This window comes from Scaptodrosophila lebanonensis, unplaced genomic scaffold (assembly GCF_003285725.1).
Source record: "Scaptodrosophila lebanonensis strain 11010-0011.00,11010-0021.00 unplaced genomic scaffold, SlebRS2 tig00000061-arrow-pilon, whole genome shotgun sequence".
Lineage (NCBI taxonomy): Eukaryota > Metazoa > Arthropoda > Insecta > Diptera > Drosophilidae > Scaptodrosophila > Scaptodrosophila lebanonensis.
In genome coordinates, this window is record NW_022060554.1 from 6,787,420 (window position 1) to 6,815,176 (window position 27,757).

At 38.8% G+C, this 27,757-nt stretch overlaps 1 protein-coding gene across 1 annotated transcript; it reads left to right on the top strand.

Moving 5' to 3' along the window:
• The first annotated feature begins 3,823 nt into the window (after positions 1 to 3,823).
• On the top strand, positions 3,824 to 6,568 carry LOC115624793 (WD repeat-containing protein 78). Its single transcript, XM_030519636.1, has 6 exons — positions 3,824 to 3,835; positions 3,896 to 4,063; positions 4,132 to 4,356; positions 4,411 to 5,840; positions 5,897 to 6,109; positions 6,167 to 6,568. Exons 1-6 carry the CDS (start codon positions 3,833 to 3,835, stop codon positions 6,381 to 6,383), a joined length of 2,256 nt encoding a protein of 751 aa, XP_030375496.1. The 5' UTR covers positions 3,824 to 3,832; the 3' UTR covers positions 6,384 to 6,568.
• The last annotated feature ends 21,189 nt before the right edge of the window (positions 6,569 to 27,757 follow it).

The window sequence follows — 27,757 nt, forward strand, 5'->3', positions numbered from 1 at the left end:
TAACTCAATTAGGTCTTGCCCAAAAACTTTATGTGTAATACATAGTTGTTGTTGTTGATGCTGCTGTTGCTGTTCATATAGTTCTTGTTGTTTCTATTGGCGTCAACAACAATCAACTCCATATTTGATATTACAAATACACTATATAGTACATACTGTTTTCCTAATCGGCTGAGCGTTTCAATTATGTCATAAGTACATGAACCACTTGAAGAGCATCCACGACTAACCCTGCAACCCTTAGGGCTTTGACTGTTAACACATCAAATAACTACATACACACATACCGTTATATTCAAGTATGTATGGATATGCTCCAAGTCGGTCAATTGCTCAGGAAGTCAGCAAAGTTGTTCAAGTAAAGTCATACCGATGTCGTCAAACTTGTTGTAATTAATTGACGACAAATTGTTCATTGGCATTTTTCTGATTATTGTTTTTTTTAGGGTGTCTGTCATGTATGCAATCAAATGTAGAATATAGATTTTTACAAGAAATATAAGATACCAATGCTATACTATTTTCCTACTATGTACTATAGTAGAGTTATTACCCCCTTCTAGGGGCGTTCAGCGATATGGCTTTCAGGTATACAGAATCGCTGCAAAATCCCACCTGGAGAAAATCCTAATCTTTCGTCTCCTAACTAGAAAAGGACCTTGGACTGCAGAATGTTGGTGACGTCTCCAATGAGCAAGCTTCACAATACATGAGGCGTCTCCGAACCCATGTAAATGTTTCAGCACGACGTCTATTGAAACGGAGAAGGTTTGATGAGAGGCTGGCTTAAGAGGGCGCACCCTATTGACCTTGCCAATAGATTTATTAAAATTATAAATGTAAAATTGTAAACAAGACCAAACTCCTAGCTTAAATTATATTTTTATTTAGCCAAAAGTTTAATTTAAGTTATTAAAGTAACAGCATAATTAAAGAGAAAACAAGTAAAGAAGCTAAAGTCTATCTATTTTACCTCCCTCGTTATTCGAACTCACGTAAAGGTTGTATAATTGCACATTTACATAGCAATTGCGTCTATGTGATGTGGTATGCATGTCTATGCGTGTCTATTCATGTCTGTGTGGGCATGTTTGGAGTCAACCAAAGCACCAACATCAATTTCCTGTTAAATCGGTCTATCATAAAGAAATTCGGCATACGAACACATAATCACTAAATACTTTAGTGTTCGGTACTTCGATTAACTAAATTCTTCAGTTGGCTTAAGACAGGGTTTCTTCTACATATATCATAGCTAATTTAATTATAATATTTGAGAGCTGAAGGGAGAGATAGACGAAGATACATTAGAGGAATATAGAATGTTCTGTGTGGGTGTAATACCTATAGCATCGATTTAAAATTCGATTTTTGATTCTTAAATTCTAAGCTTATTGGAGTTGTAAGTCACAATTTAAAGTCACTTTAAATACAAGTATACTTGTATTATACATGGCTAAAGGAATATACATACTATATTACATCTGTAAGTGCACTTCACTAAAAGCAAAATCTTGACAAATGTTGCTACTTTTCTAATACACGTACAGGGCGCCAAATAACAGAATGAGTGCGGGATACTTAAATTTATTGGTGCTCCGCTTCTGGCTGGCATAAATTGATTTTATTGATTTGAGGCATTACTTTAAGTTGGGCAGCGTTAGAAAAGACCATTTCGTCTACAATCCCTTGGCCAAGGAGAAAAAGATTGATGGCCCCGCTGGCGACATTTAATGTTCACTTTTTGGCATAAGAATGCCGTTGGCGGCCAATGCACATCACTCAAGCGGAAATCACACAAGCAAGTGTAGAAGAAGACCCTCCATATAAATGTCTACTTGGCTGGCTTTTATTATTTGTTGGGCATGTTGTTGTTTCTGCTGCTGATGCTGCTGCTGCTGTTATTGTTGTTGTTGAGCCGGGCTGCTTCTGACCACATTAACCGGAAGCGCCTGGCAACGCAAACTTATGCAAACTAAGTAGCCAGATACCGAGAAACATAGCAACAAGACTAGGACGATGGGAATAGAAAAGCAACTAAGAAGCGAAGTGGGAAAGGGAAGGAAAACGGGCGCCGCACGGGCATAGAACTAAGAAGAAGTCCAACTTTTTATCAAGGAAAAAGGCGTTGAAAATACGCAAAGCAGCCGAAGCGGCAAGGAGTCCTGCGGGGACATGCTCACTGGCACATCCTCTGGCGCCTTATTGTGCAAAGTGTTGACTTTATATCCTTCATTTAGTGGACATAAAAAGGATATTATTAAAAGCTTAGAAAAGTAGCCATTTCCGCGCTGGCTGCTCAGTCCCTCGCCCTTTTATGATTGCAACGCAAAATACATAAAATATTAGATGGCTAAAAAGAATACAATACAAACTGATTTCAGTACTGGCCGTTAGCCATCCCCCGCAGCCCTTCCCAATCAGCCAGTTGACCAACGCAAAGTAGCGCAGACAATGAGACTGCTTCGGTTTTTTTTCTCCATTTTTTGCCTACTCGGTTGCGGCTCATTTGTCTTTTATGATGTTGGCTCTTTTCTCTTGTACTGTATGTTGTGCTTCATGATTAGAAAAAAGTTAACTGTCACAGTAAAATAAAAATGGAATTGCCAAAAGGAACTCGTAAGCTTTATGAAAGGGACACAGAATAAACTTTTTCTCTTTTTATTTGAAAATATTCGTAAAAAGTCCATTATAATTATAAATGAGTTGTGTGCGGCCTCATAATGCTTTTTGTCAACATTGGGAATGTTGTACGCCGAGTTATCTTAGGAGGGGTATTGTAATGGCTTTGTCAAATCGACTGTTGCCTTTTAATGAGCATTAAAAAATTTGGGCCAAAAGGCAAAGCAAATAATAAAATATGAAAATCTTTTGAGTATAGTACAGCTAATCCGACTATTGAATAACCTACATATACGTGTACCACACAAGCTTAAAACCCTTATGTTTTATAGCAAACCTTCATAATTTACATAAAGTGAATGTCTTCTAGTGGAAAACAAGAGAGAACGCTACAGTCGAGCAAGCCCGACAGTAAAATATCCTGCACTCTCCACAAAAAAGGAGAATTAAAAAAAATTAAATAAAAAGAAAATTAATAAAAAACAATTGAATTAATTAATTAAATTAATGAAGAAAATGTTTTTAATACATACATAGAAGACATGTTTATGTGCAGTTTAACAGCATACATTTACACTACGTGCCTATACGTGTATACATGCGTGTATGTATGAAACACAAAGTTGAACCCAAGCAGCAACAACAACAGCTGCGGGCAGCGCTGCAAGCAGAGCATGGGCAGCGATTTTATTTATGGCTATAACTTTCTTCATAATTGAACTATCATGATGACACTTGTCATACGGACAAATAACCACGAACTGGATGTATATGTCAAATTTGAGTTCAAAATTCCAAGAATTACCGGAGTTAGGAAAAACATGAATTGCGGGGAAGTGGGGGGGGGGGGGTTATCAGAAAAAAAACACAAACTCGATCTGCCTGGGGCTTAGGGGAACCTGAATGCCAAGTTTGGTTATCCTAGCTATTGTACTTGCTGAGATCGTTGCGCTCATACAGACAGACGGTCGGACGGACGGACGGATGGACATAGCTATATCGACTTGTCTTGTCATCCTGATCAATAATATATACACTTTGTGGGCTCTGCCACGCCTCCTTCTCTGTGTTACATACATGCGCACAAAACTAATATACAGGCTATAACAATGCTTGAAACTTAATAAGTTACATGTTAGTTGTCAATAAGTTTGACAATATATATATGCATATACAAATAAGTAAATATATCTTAATATAGAATTTCACCATGGTATGTATTATATGTAGTTTTCATAGTTTAAAAGGCCCATTATAAATATTGTTCTTCAAGAAAAAATCAACCATAGAAACAAAGGGGGTGAAGAAGTCTGTTCAGGTCATTCAAGAAGCAACTGATGAACCAGCAAAAAAGAAGAAGGAGGAGTATGTAAGGCGGGAGGACTTACATTCTTATGCACAAGAGATCCAAGCAGATCTGCAAAATCGCCAACAGTTTAAGGTTCACTGTCTCACTTATTTCATATTCTTGTTCAATTCGCTATTATTGGTTACCATTACCATAATCAGGTCACAGAAAATGTGAACGGCGAAGAAGTAGATATGACCCCGAAGTACATACCTGATGACCTCTACAGCCAGCAGTTTTTGGTCTTTAATGACCGTCTAAAGGATGAAGTGGAAAATATGGCTTTTGTGCATGTAAATTTGAGTCAGTCTCAGTCTAGAACCCGCGGAAGCATGCGAGCTGGTGTGGGTGGTAATAAGCAGTCTATAGACGATCTTATGAATGGCGTAAGTCCCACAGATAGTTTGAGATCAAACGATGAATATTTGAATACTTTGTAGATAATGTACGATACTATTTTATTTGAACCGCCAACTGAGGATAAACCAAAAGAAGAAGCGGCGCTAGTGCCCTACACTAAATCCTTTGTTAAAGTGACCCTGAAGAAGACCGAATTTGTGGAGATATTCACACAAAATAGCACAACCGTCCTGAAGGGTTCACCGGAAGCCGATGAAGTTGAAAAGGACAACCGTCAATACGATTACCTGACCGTTGGCAAGGGAAAGGTTCGACGACGATCAGACAACGACGCACAGACAAACGTCGTGCTTATGACTTCTCGGGCAGTAAACACAATAATGATCGATAGTGCTACGGTTGGCTCTTATGTTTCTAATTTCGAGATGTACGATACAGTGCACAATCTAGTAGGCAAACATACCATAACTACACTTAACCAGAGCTTGATACGGTTGGACTCAGAGATGCAAACAGATCAAGCATATGACAACGAAGAAGAAGACGAAGAGAGAGAAAAGGCGAAGACCGTGGAGAATCGCCTTTTTGACAGTACTAGCTTTAAGAACGCCATTATGTTTATGGGACGTGCGATTTCAAGTAACATCCACGAGGCTGGCATGAGACGTTTTCGAAATTTTGAGTACATCGATCGGTGCTCCACTGATGCCGAATACAACTATTCCATGGATTTGCTCTTCCGTTGCATACCTTCGCCAAGTTTTGGTGAACGAAAAGCTGTCAGTGACATTAGCTTCTGCCGCAGTAATGGTGACATTTTTGTAGTTGCCTATGGCCTGTACTCTTTCTCCTCTCAGCACGTTCCCAAATGTGGCGACGTGTTCGTTTGGAGCATTAAGAATCCTGGCGAACCGGAGAGAGCCTTTTACTATAAAATACCAGTGACGGCAGTACGCTTTTCACCATTTCTCCCATCATTAATAGCAATTGGGATGTACGATGGTACCGTGGAGGTGCGTGATGTGACTAATCCAAGCGATCCTCCTATTGCCATATCGCAGCGCAGCACTTCGCCAGGCTGTTCTCCTGTGGTTTCCATACGGTGGATTAAACAGTCCGAGTCAGGGGATGGGAGTGAAATTGATCCCTTCTTGAGCCTTTCACAGGACGGATCAGTAACGCGCTTTCGTATAATCAAAAGCCCCTTTCTCCTGGGCTTCAATCAGATGACCTTAGAGCGCGTGGAGGGCGCACCGGAGGGTATACATGTTCCCATATCTCCTGTAATGACTTGCGAGTCAAACAGACATCCGCAAGGCTTATATGTTACCACACATCCACTACACAAAGATATATACTATGTGCTCACAGATGAGGGGTGTATACATAAGTGCTCCATAAACTATCAGCATCAGTATCTTGAAGTCCTAAAATGTCACGATGGTGGTGTTAATGTAATGGAGTTTTCTCCATGGTCTCCCAAATTGTTCCTCACATGTGGAAACGATTGGTACTGTGTTCTTTGTTCTTAAGTATTATAACTAACCCCACTTGTCTCTATTGCAGGTATGTGCGTATTTGGTTAGATGGGATAACGCGGCCGCTTATTGAGTTACAAGATAATTTTCAACCTGTGCATTGGGCTAACTGGAGTCCAACTCATTCGACCATAATTGTTGCCCTAAACCGTGAAACTGTACAAATTTGGGACATAAGGCGAAATATTTTAAAACCAATGGCAGAACATGAAATGGACTCCTCCTTTAATACAGTGGCACAGTAAGAGAAAACTTGAAGTACCTTAGGAATCATTCAATTTAGTATTACTGCTAATAGATTTTCCAACTGTGGACGTACAGTTGCAATAGGAAACGAACGTGGAAATGTTTTGTTTCAGTCATTGGACGATATGCCATTTGAGCCACATTTTCAGTATGACGAGCTAGAAAAGGCCATTTATAAGGCCATCGGTAATGATCAGGAATTATTAATCGAGCTGAAAAGTGTTGGGTTTTTTGGGTACCCCAATAAAAAGTCAGTGCAGCCTTCCTAAACGCAGCTGGGAAATTGGTAGCAGCATATAGAAAATTGTTAATTGTGAACTATATTTGCTTAAACCCTAAAATACCAGTTATTTATTAAAGAACATGCCGAAAAGAAAATCAATTTAAATACCCACTTGAAATATGTTAAATTCTTGAGATTGTAGAAAAAAATATTAAAAATGTATAAAATGTACATATTTAGTAAGTTATCGAAATAAGACTAGTCGATATAAGATATTATATAAGTCGATAAAAAATAAAGATAGATAGATGAAAAGAAGAAGCAAACGAGAGCACATGTAAAAAGAGACGCTCTGAAACTTAATTATTTTAAAAAGTTGTTAAATATCGGAAATAAAGTTGAATTTTACACTTCAGATGTGGGGTGAGCCCTCCCACTTCTTCGCCAATCTACATTAATACATGCTCAGCGTGAAATAGCATTGGATGGACATGCTAATTCTCTGAATTAATTTCACAAGAAGGCATTTCACAAGAAATGGAAACTGCGGCTGCTGAGGAGCTAGTGCGAATGCGCAAAAATGGCGTCGGTGATGACGACATTGTGAATACTCTCGGCTGTTCTGGGCGCGACGACGGCGTGAGTGGAGTGAAGCGGTACGGTGAGGTGAAATCTGGTGGCGTCGCAGGCGGCAACGATCATCAGTATGTTTTTGGAAAAGTGGATGGTGGCCCTGTCACTGGGGAAAAATTGGCGAAACGTGATGACGTCGCAGGTGGCGGCGATCACCAGTATGTTTTTGGAAACGATGACGTCCCTTCTACTGGGAAAAAGTATAAATTAGTGAACGAACATGAGCATAAAGAAGTTGGAAATGCATTGCCAGATCAGAATGTTGCTGCGAACGCGGGCAAGAACCAACATATCACAACGTTGGCCGCACTCGATCAGGAGTTAAATATTTTGGAAAGAATGTCTGATGTGTGTATTGCCAGGAAACGCTTAGCAGAACTGCAGGCTAGTATGTATGATAGTGAAGCCATGTTGGAAAAACCCCGAAGCTTGCCGAATTTTGACATACGAGATGTGGAAGCAACGATTCCAGCATTTTCCGGAGACGATCATCTGTCAATTAATGTATGGGTGTGTGAAGTCGAACGTGCAGCGGAAACTTTTGAAATGACCGACAGACAAACTTGGCTACTTGCTCTGAGAATGCTGCGCGGCTCTGCAAAGAACTACATCACTTACGAAAAATCATCAACTTGGAAAGAGCTGCGAGATTCTTTGACTGATGTGTTTGGCGCCAAAACTACACGTTTGGAAGTAGGCAGGTTATTGGAAAGCCGTAAGCTTAAAAAGGACGAATCCTTGTTGCAGTATTTTATTGCAATGCGCAATATTGCAAAACAAAGTGATTTGGAAGACACTGACATTATAAAATGCATAGTGGACGGCTTGGAAGACTTCAGCGGCCGGTCGAGTTCCCTGTATTTCTGCAAAACAATGGATGAGTTGCGAAAAGGTCTCTTACGTTACGAACAAGTACGTACAATTGCAGTTCGGAAAACAGTTGCACCCCGTCGGCTGAGTTCTGAGCCCACAAAGGATATTCGATGTTACAACTGTAATCAAGCTGGCCATATAAGCAAGGATTGTCAGCAACCGAAGAGACCACCGAATGCTTGCTTTAACTGTTCTGAGGTTGGCCACAAAGCTGCACAATGCCCTAAGAAGATCGTAGGCGTCGCTACGAAGAACAACTTATCGCCGCAAGAAGACCAGTCTTACATAAAACTAGTAAGTTTAAGAATATATAAAAGTAACGGATGCACAGAAGTAAAAAATATTTTTTCTTTGTTAGATTCCGGAAGCCCAATAAGCTTTTTAGCAATATCATTTGTACCACTAAGAATTTTTAAAGGCGAATTATCAAATAGTAAATACCGTGGCTTTGGCTATCAGTCCATTCCAACATTTGGAGAAATTACTTGTTCAGTTCTGTTTGAAAACAAATATTATGAAATACCAGTTTATGTAGTTCCCGATTTGATTTTACCAACCCCATTACTTTTGGGAAGAAATGCCCTAAGTATACTTAATTTAAAACTTTTGACAGATGTTAAACATAGATGTAACTGCCAAAATTATAATGCTGATAAAATAGTTGGTTTCGCTTATCAATCTTTCTGTGCATCCGTACTCGATAAATCAAAGTTATTTAATTGTAATACAGACGATCACAATAGCCTTAAGGAACTGAATGAAATGAATGACGCTTTGGAAGTTAGTAACAAACGTAATGCATCCAAGGCCAAAGAAGCTGAGCTGTTGTATGGTGAACGGTTACGTGAATTTGAATTATCACAGAATGTTAGTCTTGTTGATGAAAGTCTAAATGTCGGCTTGGAATTCGGACTAGGTATAGCTGACAAATGCCGGGATTTAATTAAGGTTCATTATTTAAACAAAAGCCCAGTTACTCCTTGTTCGCCGAAGTGTTCTATGACAATCAAGCTAAATGATAATACACCCTTTCATAGTAGCCCCCCAAGACTGTCGTATTACGAAAGGGATAAAGTTAGAGACATAGTCGAGGATTTGCTGACAAATAATATAATAAGAGAGAGCGATTCGCCATATGCGTCACCAATCGTATTGGTGAAGAAGAAATCGGGTGATATTAGGATGTGCATTGACTACAGAGGCCTTAACAAATTGACAGTTCGTGACAATTTTCCTATGCCACTTAATGAGGATTGTCTAGAATATTTGGGGGGAAAGTCAGTGTTCTCAGTAATTGATCTAAAAAGCGGATTCCACCAAATAGGTATGGATAACGAATCCATTAAATATACCGCATTTGTGACCCCCGACGGCCAATATGAATACCTAAGAATGCCGTTTGGACTGAAAAACGGGCCCGCTGTATTTCAGCGGTTTATTTCAAATGTTCTGGACTCTTTGGTGAAATCTCGAGATCTTTTAGTTTATATGGATGACATTATTGTGGCGACACGTACTGTTGAGGACCATATGGTTGTACTGGAGAAACTATTTAAAAAGTTAACCGAGTATAGTTTGGAGGTGAACATAAAAAAGAGCAAATTCTTAGAAAGAAGTATAGATTATTTGGGATATGTCAGTGCTAAGGGGATAACACCAAACAATAGCCATATTGCGTCGATCCAAAACTATCCGGAGCCTACAAATGGCAAAGAACTGCATTCCTGTATTGGTCTATTTTCGTATTTTCGAAAATTTGTTCCATCCTTTTCAAAGATAGCCAAACCTCTTACGGATGCCCTTAAAAGAAAAGGACAATTTCCCTTGTCAGAAACAGAGAGAGCAGCTTTCAATACACTTAAACAAAGTCTTTCCGCACCCCCAGTTCTCTCATTGTATAGTGCGAACCGCGAAACGGAGCTGCACACGGACGCTAGCTCGCATGGGTATGGAGCTGTTCTTCTGCAGAAGCAGGATGATGGGAAACTCCATCCAGTTTTCTTCTTTTCAAGAAAAACTACTGCAGATGAGGCGAAATATCACAGCTTTGAGCTCGAAACTCTTGCAATAATATATGCCCTTCGACGGTTTAGGATATATTTGGAACATAGGCCTTTTCGCATAGTGACGGACTGTAACTCTTTGGTCCAAACGTTGAGTAAAAAAGCTGTTAATCCTAGAATAGCCCGTTGGTCCTTGGAACTGGAAGGGTACAATTATTCCATTGTACATCGGACAGGATCAGGAATGACTCACGTTGATGCGCTTAGCAGACAGGTGAATCCGTTAGAGTCTGAAAGTAATGACCCTGTGGGAAATGTCGTAACTTCATTTGAGGAGGAAGAGATTTTCGAGTCCTTAGCCAAATTGTTCAAAATGCGTGAAAATATGTTGTCAAAGGATATTATTGGATTGGTCGGTGTAGCCCCAGGAGATGTCGAATTGCTTCTGCGAACAGAGCAAATGCGAGATAGTGAGATCATAACCATTCGGAAAGATTTGGAGAAAGGTAGTGTTAAGAACTTTGATTTAATTGACGGAGTGGTTTACAGAGTTGACGACCATGAGACTTTACTTCTGTATGTACCAACTTTTATGCAAGAGCAGATAATTCGTTTGGTCCACGAGAAGCTGGGTCATTTAGCGTCAGGAAAATGTATTGAGGAACTAAAGGCCAAATATTGGTTCCCAACGATGAAGGTTAAGGTGGAAGCATACATTCGCAATTGCTTGCCTTGTATTTTGCACTCTGTTCCCAGAAGTATTCATCATAGAACCTTGCACAGCATTCCAAAGGCACCAGTGCCTTTCGATACAATTCACATTGACCATTTGGGTCCTTTACCGTGCGTTCAATCCAAAAGCAAGCATATTCTGGTTGTCATTGATTCGTTTACTAAGTTTGTAAAGCTGTACCCGGTAAGCTCTACCAAGACTCGTGAAGTAAATGCCTGTTTGGAAAAGTACTTCGCATACTATAGCCGACCCAGAAGAGTAATATCTGACCGAGGTTCATGTTTCACATCCCTTGATTTTGAAGAGTTTCTGAAAAAGCGAAGTATTCAGCATATAAAGGTAGCCACAGGAGCCCCTCAAGCAAATGGGCAGGTTGAACGTGTCAATCGCGTATTGGCCCCCATGCTTGGGAAACTGTCTGAGCCCATAAACCAGTCTGATTGGTACAAGATGCTTTATCGTGTTGAATACGTCCTTAACAATTCCGTCCACTCAAGTACTCATGAAACTCCTAGTACACTGCTGTTTGGATGTGATCAAAGGGGTCCAATTGTGGACGAATTAGCTGAATTTCTTAATGACAAATTCCAATCAGAAAATTCCCGAAATCTAACAGAAATAAGGCATGAGGCGAGTTGTCGAATAACACGGTCGCAACAAAGGAACGAGGCTAGTTATGCACTAAAACATAGGCCACCGTCACAGTATTCTGTAGGCGACTTCGTTGCTATTCGTAACATAGAAACTACACCGGGGTCAAACAAGAAATTTTCACCCAAATATCGTGGGCCTTATAAAGTGAGTCGCGTCCTTCCAAATGACAGATACGAGATAACAGACGTGGACGACTGTCAATTGACCCAGCTACCATACAGAGGCATTCTTGAACCAGCACGACTTAAGCCGTGGATGCAAATTGATGTAAATGAAACCGTTGAAATATAAATTCAAATAGATCGAGGCCGATCTAATGTCAGATTGGCCGAGTATAAAATGTACATATTTAGTAAGTTATCGAAATAAGACTAGTCGATATAAGATATTATATAAGTCGATAAAAAATAAAGATAGATAGATGAAAAGAAGAAGCAAACGGGAGCACATGTAAAAAGAGACGCTCTGAAACTTAATTATTTTAAAAAGTTGTTAAATATCGGAAATAAAGTTGAATTTTACAAATGTTATTAAAGGAAAAATGGTGAGAATATGCTGATATTTCAGTACCTTAAGCCCTTTATAATCGAACTTGACGAAATACACCCAATGCAAGATCTTTAACATAAGCTACAAATGATTTGTGAAAAGCAAAAATTGGTAAATAATTTGAAACAACGTATTTTAAACCTGTTTCATTGTGTTCTAGCAACTATAATATTAACCTAAGCTGTGTCTGCGAAATCAGTTTTACGAAATTATATACAGTTCTAGAAACTGTGCTTGGTTCACCATTACCTTGCAGTAATATAAATGAAGTATATTAACATTTTGTTTATAAATTTACATACCCGTAGGTGCTCCAGCCACAATTTTTCGCACATCCTGTTACATTTCATTTTCATTAAAACTCCGCGCTACTTTCTGTATTGCTTTGAGCACATATGTTTGACTATATACATATACATATATATGTAAATATATACACATACATGTGTGCCACCGTTTGAGGCTGGGTCTTTGGAGCTTTGGACCGGAACTGTGGCACAATATCCTTTCGAGCTGTGCTCTTTCTGTATTCTTTATTTTCAATTGCAGACAAACAAGTCTGTGGGCGCGCAGCAATGCGTGTATAATTGCTCAGACAATGAGCAATTGTTTTTCATTTTTCAATTTTTTCCCTTTTTTGAGTTTATTTTTGTTGTATGAGTTGTTATTTGCAGTTGCATTTCTTTGTTGTTATTGTTGCTTCTGCATTTTTTACATTGTTTGCGTACATTTTGCAGTCAGTGTGGGCAATGGGCTCGTGATACAAAAAGCCTCAAAGCGTTGTTTTCGATATGCCGCACTTGTACATGCACATTTGTATATATGTACATACATATGTATATACGAGTGTGTACATATGTATATACATGTACATCGTTGCCTTTTTTTGGAACCAAATTAGTTTACAAAGGCTCGCCAACCGTCGTCAGACGCCGCCTCCGGTCCCATGCCCCCAGACGCCTCCTTCTCTTTGTTGTGCCCACAAATTGAAAATGCATTTTAAAGCAGCAGCGGCAGAAGCATCCACCGCCACACAAATCACCGCAGGCTAGAAATTATTTTATGTATTGTGTTTGTTCACTTGTGCAGACAGTGGAGGCGGGGCAAGGAGGCCGGCGCAGGGTATGGCCGGAAGTGACAGGATATTGCACACACACGTGAAGCATGAAACTGTTTGGACAAACCCATCATTCCCATCCCCAAAGTTCATTCCGTTTTCCATAATTAAGTGCGAAAATTGGCAACGCTTCCAATTCCTTACATTGTCTGGCCAGTACGCCACCCACCATCGCATGCAATTAGTTTGCTTTGTGAAATAAAACACAAAGCGTCTGGCCATTAACTGGGAATGGGACTGAGACCAAAGATAAACTACATTAGTTGCACTCGCATCGCCCACGTGGCTGGCCAATCAAGCGCCGTTTTATGACTCAATATAAGTGCGTCTTTATGAACTCCAACTGTAGTCGTTCCACTTTTGATAAGTGGCTGCCATCAGCCACCGCATTCTGCCACTCAGACACTCAGTCAGCGACTCAGCCATGGCTCATACTCGTACATATCGCTATTCCTGCACTAATTTCGGCGCTATAAAAATTCAGTTGCACGCCATAAATGTCAACGACAGGCAACGCTGATGACTACGCGACGAAGGCGACAAAGGCGCGGACGCGGACGCGGACACGGACAAGGCTGGGGCCGAGGCTGGGGCTGAGGATGGAGGATGGAGGATCAGGAGAGGGGCAACAATGCGCCGCATCGCGTGTTTCATTAGTTGCGAAATATGTATTGTCGCTGTCGCCTTGTCCCAGTCGTGTGTCTTGTGACAAATTTGCTTTTATTTTTGTGCTCACAGACACAAAATAAAACATGCCGGAAAGTTAGCCAAGCAAATGAAACGCAGAACACAGGACGTGGCAAAATTCGCAGTCCAAAGTGGGCCTGGCGTGTTTAATTATGTTTGCGTTTTGTTTGTTGGCAGCAATTCTTTTCCGTGTGGCAGGCACTGCGAGAAAAGTTATGGTCTCAGTAAGCAGTTAACCAATGAGAACATTAATCGATGATGAGGTCGCCTGAAGTCACAAGCGACTCTATTGAAGTAGGAATGAAGTATAAGTACTTAGCATGTAATGGAAATGAGCACGATAGTCCTTTTATTATTCTTTCAGTTCTGCTAGCGATTAGCTTAAGCCTATTGATTTTTTCGTTCATTTTTGTATAGGAATGTCACACATTCGAATGAAATAGGTCTGGCAGATCCAACAAAGTATATACTACATAAATATGTATTTGTGAACATTTGTGATCACTATGATGAATCGATATAGTCAAGTCCGTCTGTCTGTATAAACGGAAAGTATTAAAGCTAAAATAAGGAGAGTTTGTGTTTGTCTTCCTGCCCTGATTAATTATCTGTTACCTTGCATTAACGAGACCCGAATGTATAGGTTGAAGAGATTTAAAAAATGAAACCCAAACACTTTCTAGTTGCATCCAACTTTCCTTATTAACGATCTTTACTCAAATAAGGCAATGTTTGTGTTCACAGGAAATACATGCATATCGCAATTAGTCTTTTTTTTTGTTAACAGTACTTTTAATCGTCATTCTTTCCATTCTTCTAGAAATGTAATATAATTTTTTTCAATGGAGTTTCAGTGCACCTCAATATCACACCCAATGCCTGCAGCAAAGTCATTACCAAGGGAAAATCCCTAGGTCTTAGATGCTGCATCATGGAGTTGTGGAGCTCATAGCTTCCCAGAAAGGCAGCGCGCATCAAATGTGACAGACTGGCAAGATGTCATAGACGTTTTTTTTTGAAGACTTGAGCACACAAACAATCAAATAGAATAAAGTACGAGCTTGTTCAGATGGACGGATTTTAGACGGCAGCCCAAAATATTCCTGTCGCTCCCAGTGCACTTATTTAAGAGTGCAGACTGCCAAGTCCATGTACGTGTATGCTCGAGTGTGTTTGCGTCTGTATAGAGTCTGCGCTGGTCCCTCACATGTCAGCCCGTTGTCTTTGAGATGTTTAAAATGACGACAACTATATCTATGAAGGCAGCAGGCACCAGGCACCAGGCAGCGACGACTTTGCTTTCTCTGAACGAACACTGATGCAGACGCGCTTGTGTGTTTTTGGGCACCGCTCTGGCGCAAGACCGCCCCTCGCCCCTCGGTCCACGCCCCTCGCTCCTCGCCCATTACCACTATGGCACGCCCCACACGCGTGCCACGTGCAACATGCGGGTAGCTGAAACAATTTGACTTAATGTTGATGTTTCTTTGTTAATTTCCATGGTGCGTTTTATGTGTCTTCTATCTTGTTTTTTGTTGTTGCTGTTCTTGTGTCTTGAGAGATTGAGTTTTTGTCTTGCGTAAATGTTGCTACGTGTGACAAATGTTGAACTTGTACAATTGTCTACGACATTCAGTAAAAGTTTCTCCATGCTGTACTCGTATACTATACTGTGTCTGCGCTTTTCTTTTGACGCACGCATGAGGGCAAAGATCCGTGTTGGCTTTAAAGATTTTACATAAGTTGAGGAGATTTCGAAAAACGTTTACCTTCGAGTTACAAGACTTAAGCTGCATGCAATTAATTTCAACAAAACCTGGCTGCTGTCTGTTGAATAATATGTTTGTTTTTTTTGGGCTACCGGTTTCTATAAGAGTGTGTATGGGTAAGAAGAAGAAAAATTAACAATTTTCTACTTTAACTAAGTACAAAATCTTGTTTTCATTTGATTGTTCATCAAATCTTGATAATAGCCTGTTGTGCGTGGGTTTGATTTATGCTTTTAATATTATTATCATATAGTATAACAATAATTACTCACCAATCATTGCTTACTTACAGTTTTTGCTCCTCTTGTATACTTAATGTAAGATTTTTATACTTTTACGTCTGTCCGACTGTCCGTCTGTCCGTCCGTATGAACACCTGGATCTCAGAGACTATAAGAGATAGAGACATCAAATTTTGCACAAATATGCGTTATGTGTGTATTCTATACGAGTTTGTTTTATTTTTTTGATTTTCCCCCCCACTTCCCCCCTATGGGGGTTTTCCCGATTTTCCATTCGTATAATCGCCTATATCTCGGAGACTATAAGACCTAGGAAGACCAAATTTTAGTCCCATATGCCTTATGTGAATACGCGGAAAATGTATATCTTGGAATTTCCCTCCCTCCCCCCTCTACCACACATATCGTAACTCCCGTGATTCTTGGAATTTCGAACTAAAATTTTGGAAATACCTCCAGTTAGTTATTATGCGCATAGGCATACATACACTCACACAGACGCAATTGCTATGTAAATGTGCAATTATACACCCCTATAATTATGTACAGAGTACTTCAAAGTCGGGACACCCGACTTTAGCTTTTTTACTTGTTTATTTTATTTAAGTTAATAATTTTATTTAATTAATTAAATTTTTAAAAATTAATTTTTTAAATATTAAATAAATTTTAAGAGTTGAGAAATGTTGAGCCGGCTTGATTCTAGCATTCCTTCAATGTTTATTTTGGTAAAGTGTATAAAAACAAATTGCAAACTAAACAGCATTAAAGCTTTTTATTTTCAAAGTGGGTTAAGCATACTAAGGGTTGGACTTTCACAACTCTAGCATTCCATTCTTGGTCAGCTATATCTGCGCATCGTAATACTCGCTCAGAAGCGTTTTTCGATTAAAAAGTTCCAGTGCGGCATAAATAATGATGAGGTTTTCTTCAGATGGTTGGAATTTTACAACAGATTAACGAACGATTAACATTGTAACGACAAAAGCGTGTTTTGAAATGCACCGCACGCGCTCACAATCCCCTCCACTCGCAGCCCTTGGGGGTTTTCTGCCCATGAACGTCGATGGCCCCTGGGGCGCATTGAAAGTGGTGAGGTGATGTCTCGCGTCGCTAGGAATTCATATTTCGCAGGTGATTTGTCGCATAAAACTCAAATAATTCATGAAAGCGAAAAATAACAAGCAAGCTCCCAGGCAGCCGGCAAAGCCACCCTAGTCGCTTGCCAAACGCCAAAAAGTATGCAAGCAAAATGCGGCTACGCGTTCGTTGTGCGTGCTAAAAACTTTTCTGTCAGCACAAAGTTGAAAAGTGAGGTTAGGCAACCGTAGCGGGCGGCTGCCCGGAAAAGTTTGTCATTTTCAAACGTTTGTTAGCTTGTTTGTCGCCACTTCCCGCCCCTCTCCAGCTGAATACCTCCCGGCGTTTGCCCCTTTTCAACATTTTTGTCACATTTTGCCCGCAATTGCGCGCATTTTTCAGAGTTTTTCTGTCTATTTTTTTTTGTGTGCTGTCGCTCTAACAATGGAAATTGTATCTTAAGCGCATGTTACTTGTATCTGGTGGTATCTGCTTGCGGTCTCTCCTTTTGCTTCCTGCGCAAGGCTTTTCGATCTCTGTTGACGCTGTTAAACTGTTACGCACAACGACGTGGGGGGAAGGGTCAGCCGTGACGCCTTTATTTGCCTTTTGTGATTCCTTTGCACACTACGTCTTAAGCTTATATCTTCCTTCGTTCTGTTTCTATAAATATTACCGGAAATCGAATACAATTATGGACAGCATAGTTTGGCGAGATTAAGTTGTGACTAACAATTGAGGGATAACAAAACATCGCAGAACTTTGATAATTCTATCATTTTATTTTTCTCGTAGCTCTTATAGGTAAACAACTTGAATTGTAGGGTTATATTTATTTTCTCCCTGTTCGATCTAAATTTTCAACCCACATCATATCTTCTTGCAATTTTTGTTAACGACGAAAAGGCGAGCAGAAAAATAATGAAACCGGCCATTTTTTTTTTCTTTTGTGTTCGCCTCTCTCATACATATTGATTGCCACTTCACTTGCCTTTTGACCCGCAATTAAGATTGCTCGCTCATATCCATAACCAAGGCAACATCGTTGTTGCCGCCGTTTTCGCCGCCATCACCGCCAGCGATACGCGCACAATTTGTTGCGACTGCGGTTCCTGTGGGTGCCCCTGCCCCACAAACTGCTTGCCACATTCGTGGGTTTCATTTGCATGCTTATCGGCGCTTCGCCATGTTTAATGTCGCCAGCAGACAAGTTTTTGACTTTTTACACCGATTTTAGAATGTGTTTCTTCTATTTATCTTTGTGACACATGTGAGTCTCGGTTTTTTCCGCTGTTGATTTTTGATATATGGGTCCCTTTGGTGCTGTTTGCTGCTGGTTGGCAGCTGATGAGGCTGCTGCCGAGTTTCTATGCAGTTGGCTTTTTGTGCGACTTGTAGGCACAGGCTCAAGTGTGCCAAGCGAGTGAGGCGAGTGGTAGGGTGTGGTGACAATGCTGATATGGCTTTAGGGTTCTAGATTTGGTTTGTGGAATAATCAACAAAAAATAAATTGCTGTTGGGACGGCATTCTTTTGAAGCGATAAAAATGTATATTTCACTCACCCTCTTGTCAACATTATATAGTATGGAAGAAACTCCGTTGCCAAAGTCTTGCATTACCTAAATGCATTCAATTAATTATCAGGACAACGGGATGAATAAAGATATCAAGGCAGCCAAACAACTTAACAGTTTTAAAATAGTAAGATTTTCTCCTCAAAGGAGTCGTTTTTTATGAAAAGAAAATTAAGGAAATATATTTTTGAAAAGCTACAATTTGAGGAAATAAAGAACTCTCACACAGTAAGAAATATTTAATGAAATTTTATCTAAGTGCCGTAAGTTTAGTTAGTAGTTTAACATTGTTTATAAACCCCCTGAGAGACTTCAAACTGTCCGATTTCCAATACAGCAGGAACAACTTAGATTTAAGCTCCCAGAATATGCAATCACAATTCGTTGGAGATTACCAATTTTCGTTTTCTCTTTCGTTGAGTCTAATTAATTGCCATTTAAAATTAAAATGATTTTGAAATTGTTAATTATGCAATAATAATAATAATTAAAACAAATGTTGGTGCGGCTTCTGCCAACAAAATCTACACAAATGAGCTTACAATACTACATGTGTGCCCTTGTCTGCCGCATTAGCCATGACAATGATAACGAACCAAATTTGCGTCAAATATGTCGCTGTGTGGGTAAATATGTATATCCAATGTGTATGTACGAGTATATGGGAATATCCCCACTTTCCATTTGTAAAAGATTCCAGTAAATGGCGCCAACGCGTGTGTTTGTTGATTCGATGTTTGTAGATATGCATGAGTGCTTGTATATATGCATACTCGTATATGTGGCCCTTTCTAATGAGTTTATTCGCAATTAGCCGCATTTAATATGCAAATTCGGGGTTTAAACGAGAGCGCCAGCACGAGTAATATTAAAAGCAACCCTCACCCTCTTCGATACCTTATTCAAGTAGCATTTACTTCTCTTTTTATTATTGAAGCACCCACATGACATTATAAAATCATTAGGGACAAGAAACAAGACAATCACATGACATAGATCAGATGTTAAATATTGCTGCCAAAGAGTACATGTACTTGTATGTTAAAATAAATAACAAGCAAAATAAATTAAAATTTTAAGCATACAACCTAGTTAACCTTCTGCTTGCATCCGTAGTTGAAGTATATGAGTTGGTCCAACAGAATTTGGATTGTAATCTCTAGCAGACTTTGCTTTTTTTTCTTCAACAAATAGCTTATATGTATTGTATCTCTCCTAAAGCTGATCGATTACAGCAGTTATTCATCCTATAGCTTGCTGAACTTTTAAATAATGTTTCCACACATTTTGCTATTTAATTTATAGTATTTATGATAATTATTATTTAACTAAAAATATGTTTTTTTGTCATGTTGTTAGTGAATATGCGCATATGTTGTACTTGTAATTTTCGTTCACTAAATACTTAAATAATTGTGTAATTTAATTTAGATGTGGAGAACTATCGATGGATTGGCAGTATTGAACTGTTTTTGATGACAGCCATGCACTGTCTTCAAAAATAAATTTTTCAAAGTTGCAAGTTTTTTAAGATGTTGGATGATAAAAATAGAAGAGGAGAGCGTTAACGTCTTTAATTTTCAAGATCATTTAAAAAGGTCTCAGTAGTAATATTAATTTTAGTTATTTAATTTAAAAATATATTTTTAATTTAAAACTTGTATTTTTACACATATTTGTTAAAGTCAACATTTTTATAATAGTATAAAAAAGTCATATTAGCTGTAAAAGTAATGTTGGAAAAATCTAATCAAATGACGATAATATCTGATAAACGCCTTCGACTCCATGGGGGGATTTAATTTACCAAGCCTATAAACAAAAATTTTAAAAAATACAATTTCCAAATAAGAAGAAAAACTTATCAGAGAAAGAAAACTTATAACTAATTAAAATCTAATTCATTAAATCAACATACTGTCGAAAACTATCGATAGCATTATTGATGGTTTTCTGAAAACTATCGTGAAAACTTCGGTAAGTTTGCCACGGGCACTAACTATATGCTGTATGGTTAGTGCCACGGGCAACACGACGTATAAGTAATAAAAGCAAAAGTGTAATTGGACAATTGCTATTGTTTTACTGTATGTGATGTTCCTGGTAACAGCGTGTGAGGCTTTTTAATTGTGTCTGAGTGCTGAGAAACAAATAAATTTGCGTGCCATTGATTTAGGCCGAGTCCAAAAGCACACAGCACTGGATCTTCTTAGCCACACTAACGAAATGTTTACAAATCGGATGAGTATCGAATGAGGATGTAAGCTCTTGAGCCTGTTAGGTTGAAAAGGGGCTGTCCGCCATTTCATAGCAGGAGGAAGGCAGCAAATTGTTATTTCAATTGTCAACAACAATGAGTGTGGCATGTGTGGATGGTTGAAGAGGGAGGGAACAGTGTGGACAGGGAACATTGACAGCATTTTCTATGCAGTTAATTTTCTGCTTTGACTGCAATAAATTTTAAATGCACATTTAAAATGAAGAAGCAACAAGAATGAAATGAAACGAAACGGAAAACAATTTTGTGCAATTTTACTCCACACACACACACACACAGACACGAGCACTGAATCACTTGCGTATATCCATACATACATGCTCTATCGTAAATGGCGACGTGCAAATGCAGAATACAATGCAATCGATGTTGACTGTGTCCTTGTCGACAAATGAAATTGTAGCCCAAAGTGCAGCGTTTAAGAAATAAATGCACTTACACACACGCATATACGAGTATCCATATATGGATGTATGTATGCATGTAACAACATATGGCCACAAGCATTCGCCATCCACTGCAATGGTCACCATTGCCTTGGTCCAGTGGTTGTCTTTGTCCTTCTTCTTATATGTGGCAGTTTTAAAGATATTTTTACATGCAACATTTTTGATTCTGTTTTGTGTGGCAGCGTTGAAGCCAAAGTGCCTGCCTTGTGTGGCAGAAACAAAAACAAAAATGAAAGTAGTTTAGGAAAATGGAATTCATACAAGTATGTACAGAGTTGGTTTTCGTCGACTTTAATAGAATTTGATGACACGATTAAATTGTGATAAAAACATGTTCGTAAATACGTTAATAAATGAGAAATACGTTTGGAATGTTAAAACGGAGTGGGTTCAACAAAGAAATACCCTTTACCCGCTCATAAAGCATTAAAAGATAATTTTTAAATAAACTAAATTTATTGAATGTCTTTAACTCATTTGATTTCCAAAAAATATTATTTCAAAGCCAATTTTGGCATTGAAAGAGCTAAAGAGCTAAAAAAATACCGGTGAGTAGGCAATTTATAGATATAGATAAAGATATAGTGGAGAAAAATTAATTATGTACCCTAAAATCGGTCTGAAGGAAAAACCGCCTAAAGGCGGTGTTGGGCTTCCCGGGGTACAATTTTTCGGCATTCTTTGCTTTGTTATTAACGATTGCATTAGCTCAACTGATTAAACGCCACTCCAGGTGCAACTCTCTCATCACAAAAATAAGCTCCAGACGCTTCCGATGCAATTCATGCCATATCAACTGGTACCTCTGTCGCTATTCAATCTCTACCCAACAAACATTTTACTGAGCTAGAATCAGAGGACTGTGGACCTGCATACACAAATAATTCCCCCATTTTAAAATAATTTATTTGAAAAGAAAGAGTATTTGCGTCTCAATGCGAATGAGTTCATTTCTTAATGCCAGGATATGTCGGTAGGACTTAAACTATAGGAAATGCCATGCTTCAAATATTTTTTGACATATGAGTTTCTGCGGCATTAACAGTTTGTGAAATGTGCTTGTTTGTTTCTTTATATTTTCGAGATATTGATTACAAAGGTGAGTGTATTGACGGACTGATCAAGAGTAGTCTTGTTTATGCGAATCAGTTTTTCCGATCGGGATACTATTTTAGGATGTGCATTTACGGGTTTCAGAAGCGGGCTTTGGAAAATGTAGCCCGCAAGTGGTATGATGCGGCATGGATATTGTACCAGCAAACGTGGAAAAGGTGAACAAATGAAATAGATGGATCCGAGGACCGAAATTTAGAGAATACGGACAAAATGTGAACAGGCTATATAGTATATGTAAATACTATATAGGTGTCTCTAGTATACCATTTAACCCTTCATTCAAATTGAGGGATGCAGCGGAGAAAAAAACTCGGTCTTTATTCATTTTATTATAGAATTTGAAACACAAATGTTCAAGCATACATACATTTTTTCTAAGTGTAGTAATTTCTTGTTATATACTCTTGTTTAAAAGATTGATTGTATTCGTTTACATAATAGAGCTGTCAGCTAGTTGACTCAGCACATCAATAAGTTCCTTTCCTTTGGGCTTACCTATGAGTTAACCCTTTCAGCACTAAAGCCGTTAATGGCTATTGCCGCAAATTACTTTAAGAGCCTGCTCCAAGCAAATAATAAAATGCAAAATGCTTTTCCAATTTGTTTTAAGCGAGTTCTAAGAGGAAGCCTGGGAGTTAACTAAAAATAAAGTACTTTTGCTTTTAGGTCCATTGATTGATTACGTTCCGTCAATGAGGTACAACGGGTTTGAGGGGAAAGCTCTCAAGTGTGCAAAAACAACTTACTGGAAAACGGAAAATTTAATTAACATAAGCGGCTTAGGAGGCGCTGATATCGGTACCGAATTGGATGGGAGGTGTTTGTTAAAATTAAAGTGTTTTTCATTTGCGCCCGCTGGTGATTAACAAATCAATCAAATTACGGGCTGGTACGATATGAATGCCTGATATTCCTCAATAGCGTACAAGTGGCAAATGGCAGGCCCCGCCCCTTCACACAACTATTGTGCCACTGAGAAGCGCCGGCAATAGCTTAACAATAACTGGAAACTAAACGCACTCAACTATCAACAAATCAGTCAAAGTCCACATGCTGTCAAAGCTGAATTTCCTGCTCCTTGTGAGTGCGGCCTCCCCAAGTATGTGTGTACATACATACACATGTACGAGTACATACAAGTATGTACGAGTGTATGTGCAAATTGCAGCTCTGCTGTCGTTCGAGTGTGTGCGTGAGTGTGTTTGTTCGTGTGCTAAAAAATGATAACTGTGCGCAGTCAAGTGTTATCGGTCGCATCAGAGAGCTGCAGACACGTGCACACAGGCGAACCCCCGCCCCATCCTTTCCACAATTCCCACCTCCCAAACAAGCATATAAATAATTGAAATGTTCACTCGCACAGCACACACACACACAAACACACACACTTACGCGCATGGCGAATTCCAACTGGCCCGAGCACCAGGCCCACTCCAATGGGCGGCCACTTGGGCAATTTGCAGCGCTTTTCTTGGGCATTGGGTGTTGGGCACTCCAGGATCGACTGTTGACTCCCTGGATCGGCTGGCGTTGGCTCTCTGCTGGCTGGCATTAAGCAATCAAACGTTTGATTTTCATTTATCGTGTAATCAAGCGTAAAAATAGCTTCGTGACCAAAGTAACTCATCATCGTCGTCATCATCGTCCTGCCTGTCATCTGACTCGTGTCCTTCTGGGTACGTACTCGTTCTTTTGTGTGTCCGTGTGCGTGTGCGTCCACTCCTAGGGGTGTTGATGACATTACGGTCATTCGATTGCTTCATTTTTTTAGTTCTGCTGCGTATGGCACGCATACACGTATCTATCAATGAGTATCGCTTCCATCTTCTCTTTTCTTATTATTATTATTTTTTTTTTTTGTGTAGTACGTGTAATGATTTGGCGCTGCGGTAAGCGGCTCATCATGAACCTTAATTGCGTGGCTTTGGGTTCTTAGTCTGTCATTGAAATTGGTGGGTCTTGTTCAGTGTAGATTGGGTAGCCCTTACTATCTGATTGCCATTACTTGTGCACAGCTTGACAGCTATAACCCAACAGTCATTATTGATAGAAGGCAGCGATTGATGACGTGGACTCTTCTCAATTTAAATGTTCAAACATATTCAATAAATAAAATTTTGTCGTCCAGGGATAAGTTGCTCACAATGCACAGTCACTTTTCTGAGAATTACTCGTATGCCATTGAAATCGCACAAATTTCTTGATAACCTTACCTGAATATACTATACTTTCAAAAATGTCTAAAGTCGGTTCATTATTTTTGGCGCCTTGAAGGTATTCAAAACCAATTTGTAAGCTAGCTGAGATCGTTACAAAGCTAGCTGAGATCGTTCCTCCACAAAGCCGCCTATCCTTTTTTATTTGTTTGAACATTCAAAATGGAAAATAATTTATTTTCCGTTTCGGACCCCACAAAAGATATATGTATATTCTTGATCAACTTGATAAGGTGAAGCGATTTCGCCTTGCCTGTCTGACCGTCCATCTGTCGGTCCGTATGAACATCTAGATCCCAGCGACTATAACTCTTAGAGACATCAAGTTGCACCTACACCATGATAGATAAGTTTTTAAGGAAGTTAAAGTTATAAATTAAATCTCTGCCTCTCTCTCTTCGCTCAACTCTGTATTGCAAAATACTCATACACAGACAGGCATGGACTCATATGGACAAGATTCCGCAATTGTGCAGTCATACACCCTTTAACGTTAGTTAATATCCAGAATGATTGATAAAACCAATTTTATTACAATTTTATTACAACTTTTATTTCAATTTCATAAAAACCCCACATTTTTTTAGTTTCTTGGAGTTGGTGAAATTTATACTTTCGGAGATATTTGCGTTGATACCTTTTTACCGTTCTTGTACAGTTATAAAAACAAACCAATTTTTATGTACTTGCTTTGCTTTATCAACGCCACATGAATTATAACTATTATTTTATTTCAAACCACGTTGCATATGGTAGGTAATCAAATAATCAATAGGGATTCCATTTTTTTAAGGTTGTCTACAAATAGAAACTGCTTCATCGCACCTAAAAAGCAAACCAATTTTTGTTGTTGTTCACTTCTAGCAATTATAAACCGAATTATGAATATAATAGCGATACGACCAATGATTTTGTGGAGTTCATAAAGGCTAGCTAACTAGTATTATGGATCAAGCATGTGCAATTTATCGTTTCGTTTATGTAATAGTTTTGATCGTTAATTAAATATAGAAAATGAATTGCGCGTACATACGAATTATTTATTTTTTATATATACGGGTATAAAAATAAAATCAGGTAAATAAATAATATAATAAAAAATGATCTTACAAGAAAATTTATTTGTACGACAGTGTATTCCTTCCTTAGCGTACATTAGCAAAATGGGCCTTTCTATGGAAACTTCCTTGAGGCACCCACGAGTCTTACTGTGCAAATTTGCATAATTTAAATGGCATATGTTCGCGTGACCTTTATTTTTACTTATGATTATGGGTTTGTACTTTTATATATGTATGTATGTATATTATGCATTACCTATTGATCTTGAAAATGTATCTAACAGCTGTGAGCACGCTTCAATGAATACAAGTGATTCAATTTCCACAATTTTCAACTGATCTCTGGCGCTTGCTCTGACCGAATCGGGTTAGATTTTCAATTGTGATTATGCTGCCATTAATTTCGCTAATGAGTTCTCTTGTTATTGCTCTCGTGGCTGCTGTTCTCGTTCGGCACATGCAATGATTGCTCATCCGCCTACAACAACAAATGCCAGTATCGCATGTATCGCATGTATCGCGTGTTTTCAGTGTCAAGTTCAATATCCAATGTTGTGCAAGCCGCGTTTCCAATGGCTGCATGCCAGGTTACATGTACAATATATATGTATGTGTATGTACGTATGTGTAGGAATGTGTACATACATATGTGATTCTATAATGGGTTTCCCTTGATGAGTTAGCCAGATATGCAGATACAGATAAACGTAGCAACAATAAATACAGCAGCTTGTTTTAACATCTACATGTCATAAGGCACAGCACCGTGTTCAGTCACTGAATTATTATAGCTTAGTTTTCCATTTCGGTTTCATTTCGTTGTTGTATTTGTTTTTGTTTTTGCTTTTGTTTTTGTTTTCATTTGGATTTTGCAATGTCGTTTACGCAAATGGAGGGCTCATAGTTTGTAGGTTGTGGAGCTTGTTGGCACTGCCATTGCCGGAGCTCATTAAATACGCGCCAAGACTTTAAGCATTTGCATGTATGTTGTGAGAAATATTTTATAATGTTGTGTATTGTATTCCTATGTGTATGTGCCATACGAACGCACATACATACATACTAAGCACACATGTTTGTAATTAACAATCTGAGTTTACTTCCTTTAATGTTGTTTATAGATTATTATTTGCAAGTTCATTTTTTGAACACCACACTGTGCGAATTTTTAGACAATTGTTGTGTTTTACACTCTTGTCGGTACTAATATTAAATGGGATTTTTCAAAAATGTAAAAGTGAATTCTAGTTTAGTGCGAATGTATGTAGGACCCAGAAGATCAGAATGATCAGATCAGATCAGTATGACGTCCAAATGAACGACTATACATAATTTCAATCACACGCTCTCCTAAATCCACCAAAAAATTAATGTTACAATTTTCTGATGAGTAGCCTTATTTGTCCTCATTTAAAGGTTCATGGCATAGATCAAGGGATAGGAAGTTATAGGCAAACTATACACGTAACATCTACCCATGTACGATCCACCTCCAGAAACATAAACATAGACCCGATTAATATTTGAGATAATTGACATTTGCAAAACAAGTGGAAAAGCTCAATTAAATGGCGGGGGAGTGGATCACATCTACTGCGTAGTTATTGTCTCTAGCTCTAATAGCCTTTAAAATCTGGGTGTCCATACGGGCGGACGGATAGGCAAGGCTATATCGACTCGTCTTGGTGATGAATAATATATAAATGTGTATAGTATTTTGTGGGGTCTGCCAGGCCTCCTTCTGCATGGTACATATTCCCCTTTGCACAAATATATCTTGTAATTTTCAGGTGCAGAGTATAATTACATACATATATGTTGGATATTATTCACGTTATTATTTGCATACAATTTATTTAATTGATATTTTCGAATACAATTAGAAATTGAGGTAAACAACTACATACAAATAATATGTGTAAAGTTATATTATGTAAACTTGTTGCGTGAATAGGGAGGGGGAAAATTATTTTCGGGTTGTCTAGAGATCAGAAGAGTCGGCACCCCATCACCTTCAAAATGGTCTTAATCAGAAGCAGCATATTATATCCTTTTTACGCTTCGGCTAAAAGTCCCGTGCTTATAAAGTTTCAATTATAAAACTGAGCTCCTGGGTCACATCACCTGCAGAATGGACTTATTAATATTCAATGGTGTAAAATAAATTTAAGTCACTTTTCGGCCAGTGTACTGAAGCTGCTTACCACTCTGAGGCACATGAGAAGTGGCACGTTCTCCAAATATGATCCCAACATAGAAGCAAGTCCGCCATCTGGAGCAAAGCCGGACAAGCCATCTCAGCTGCAGCCAATTGCTTGAGCGCTGCAATATTGTTTGCTGAAAACTCATTAGCAAAGTATACTTGTTGACAACCAATTTGGCAGA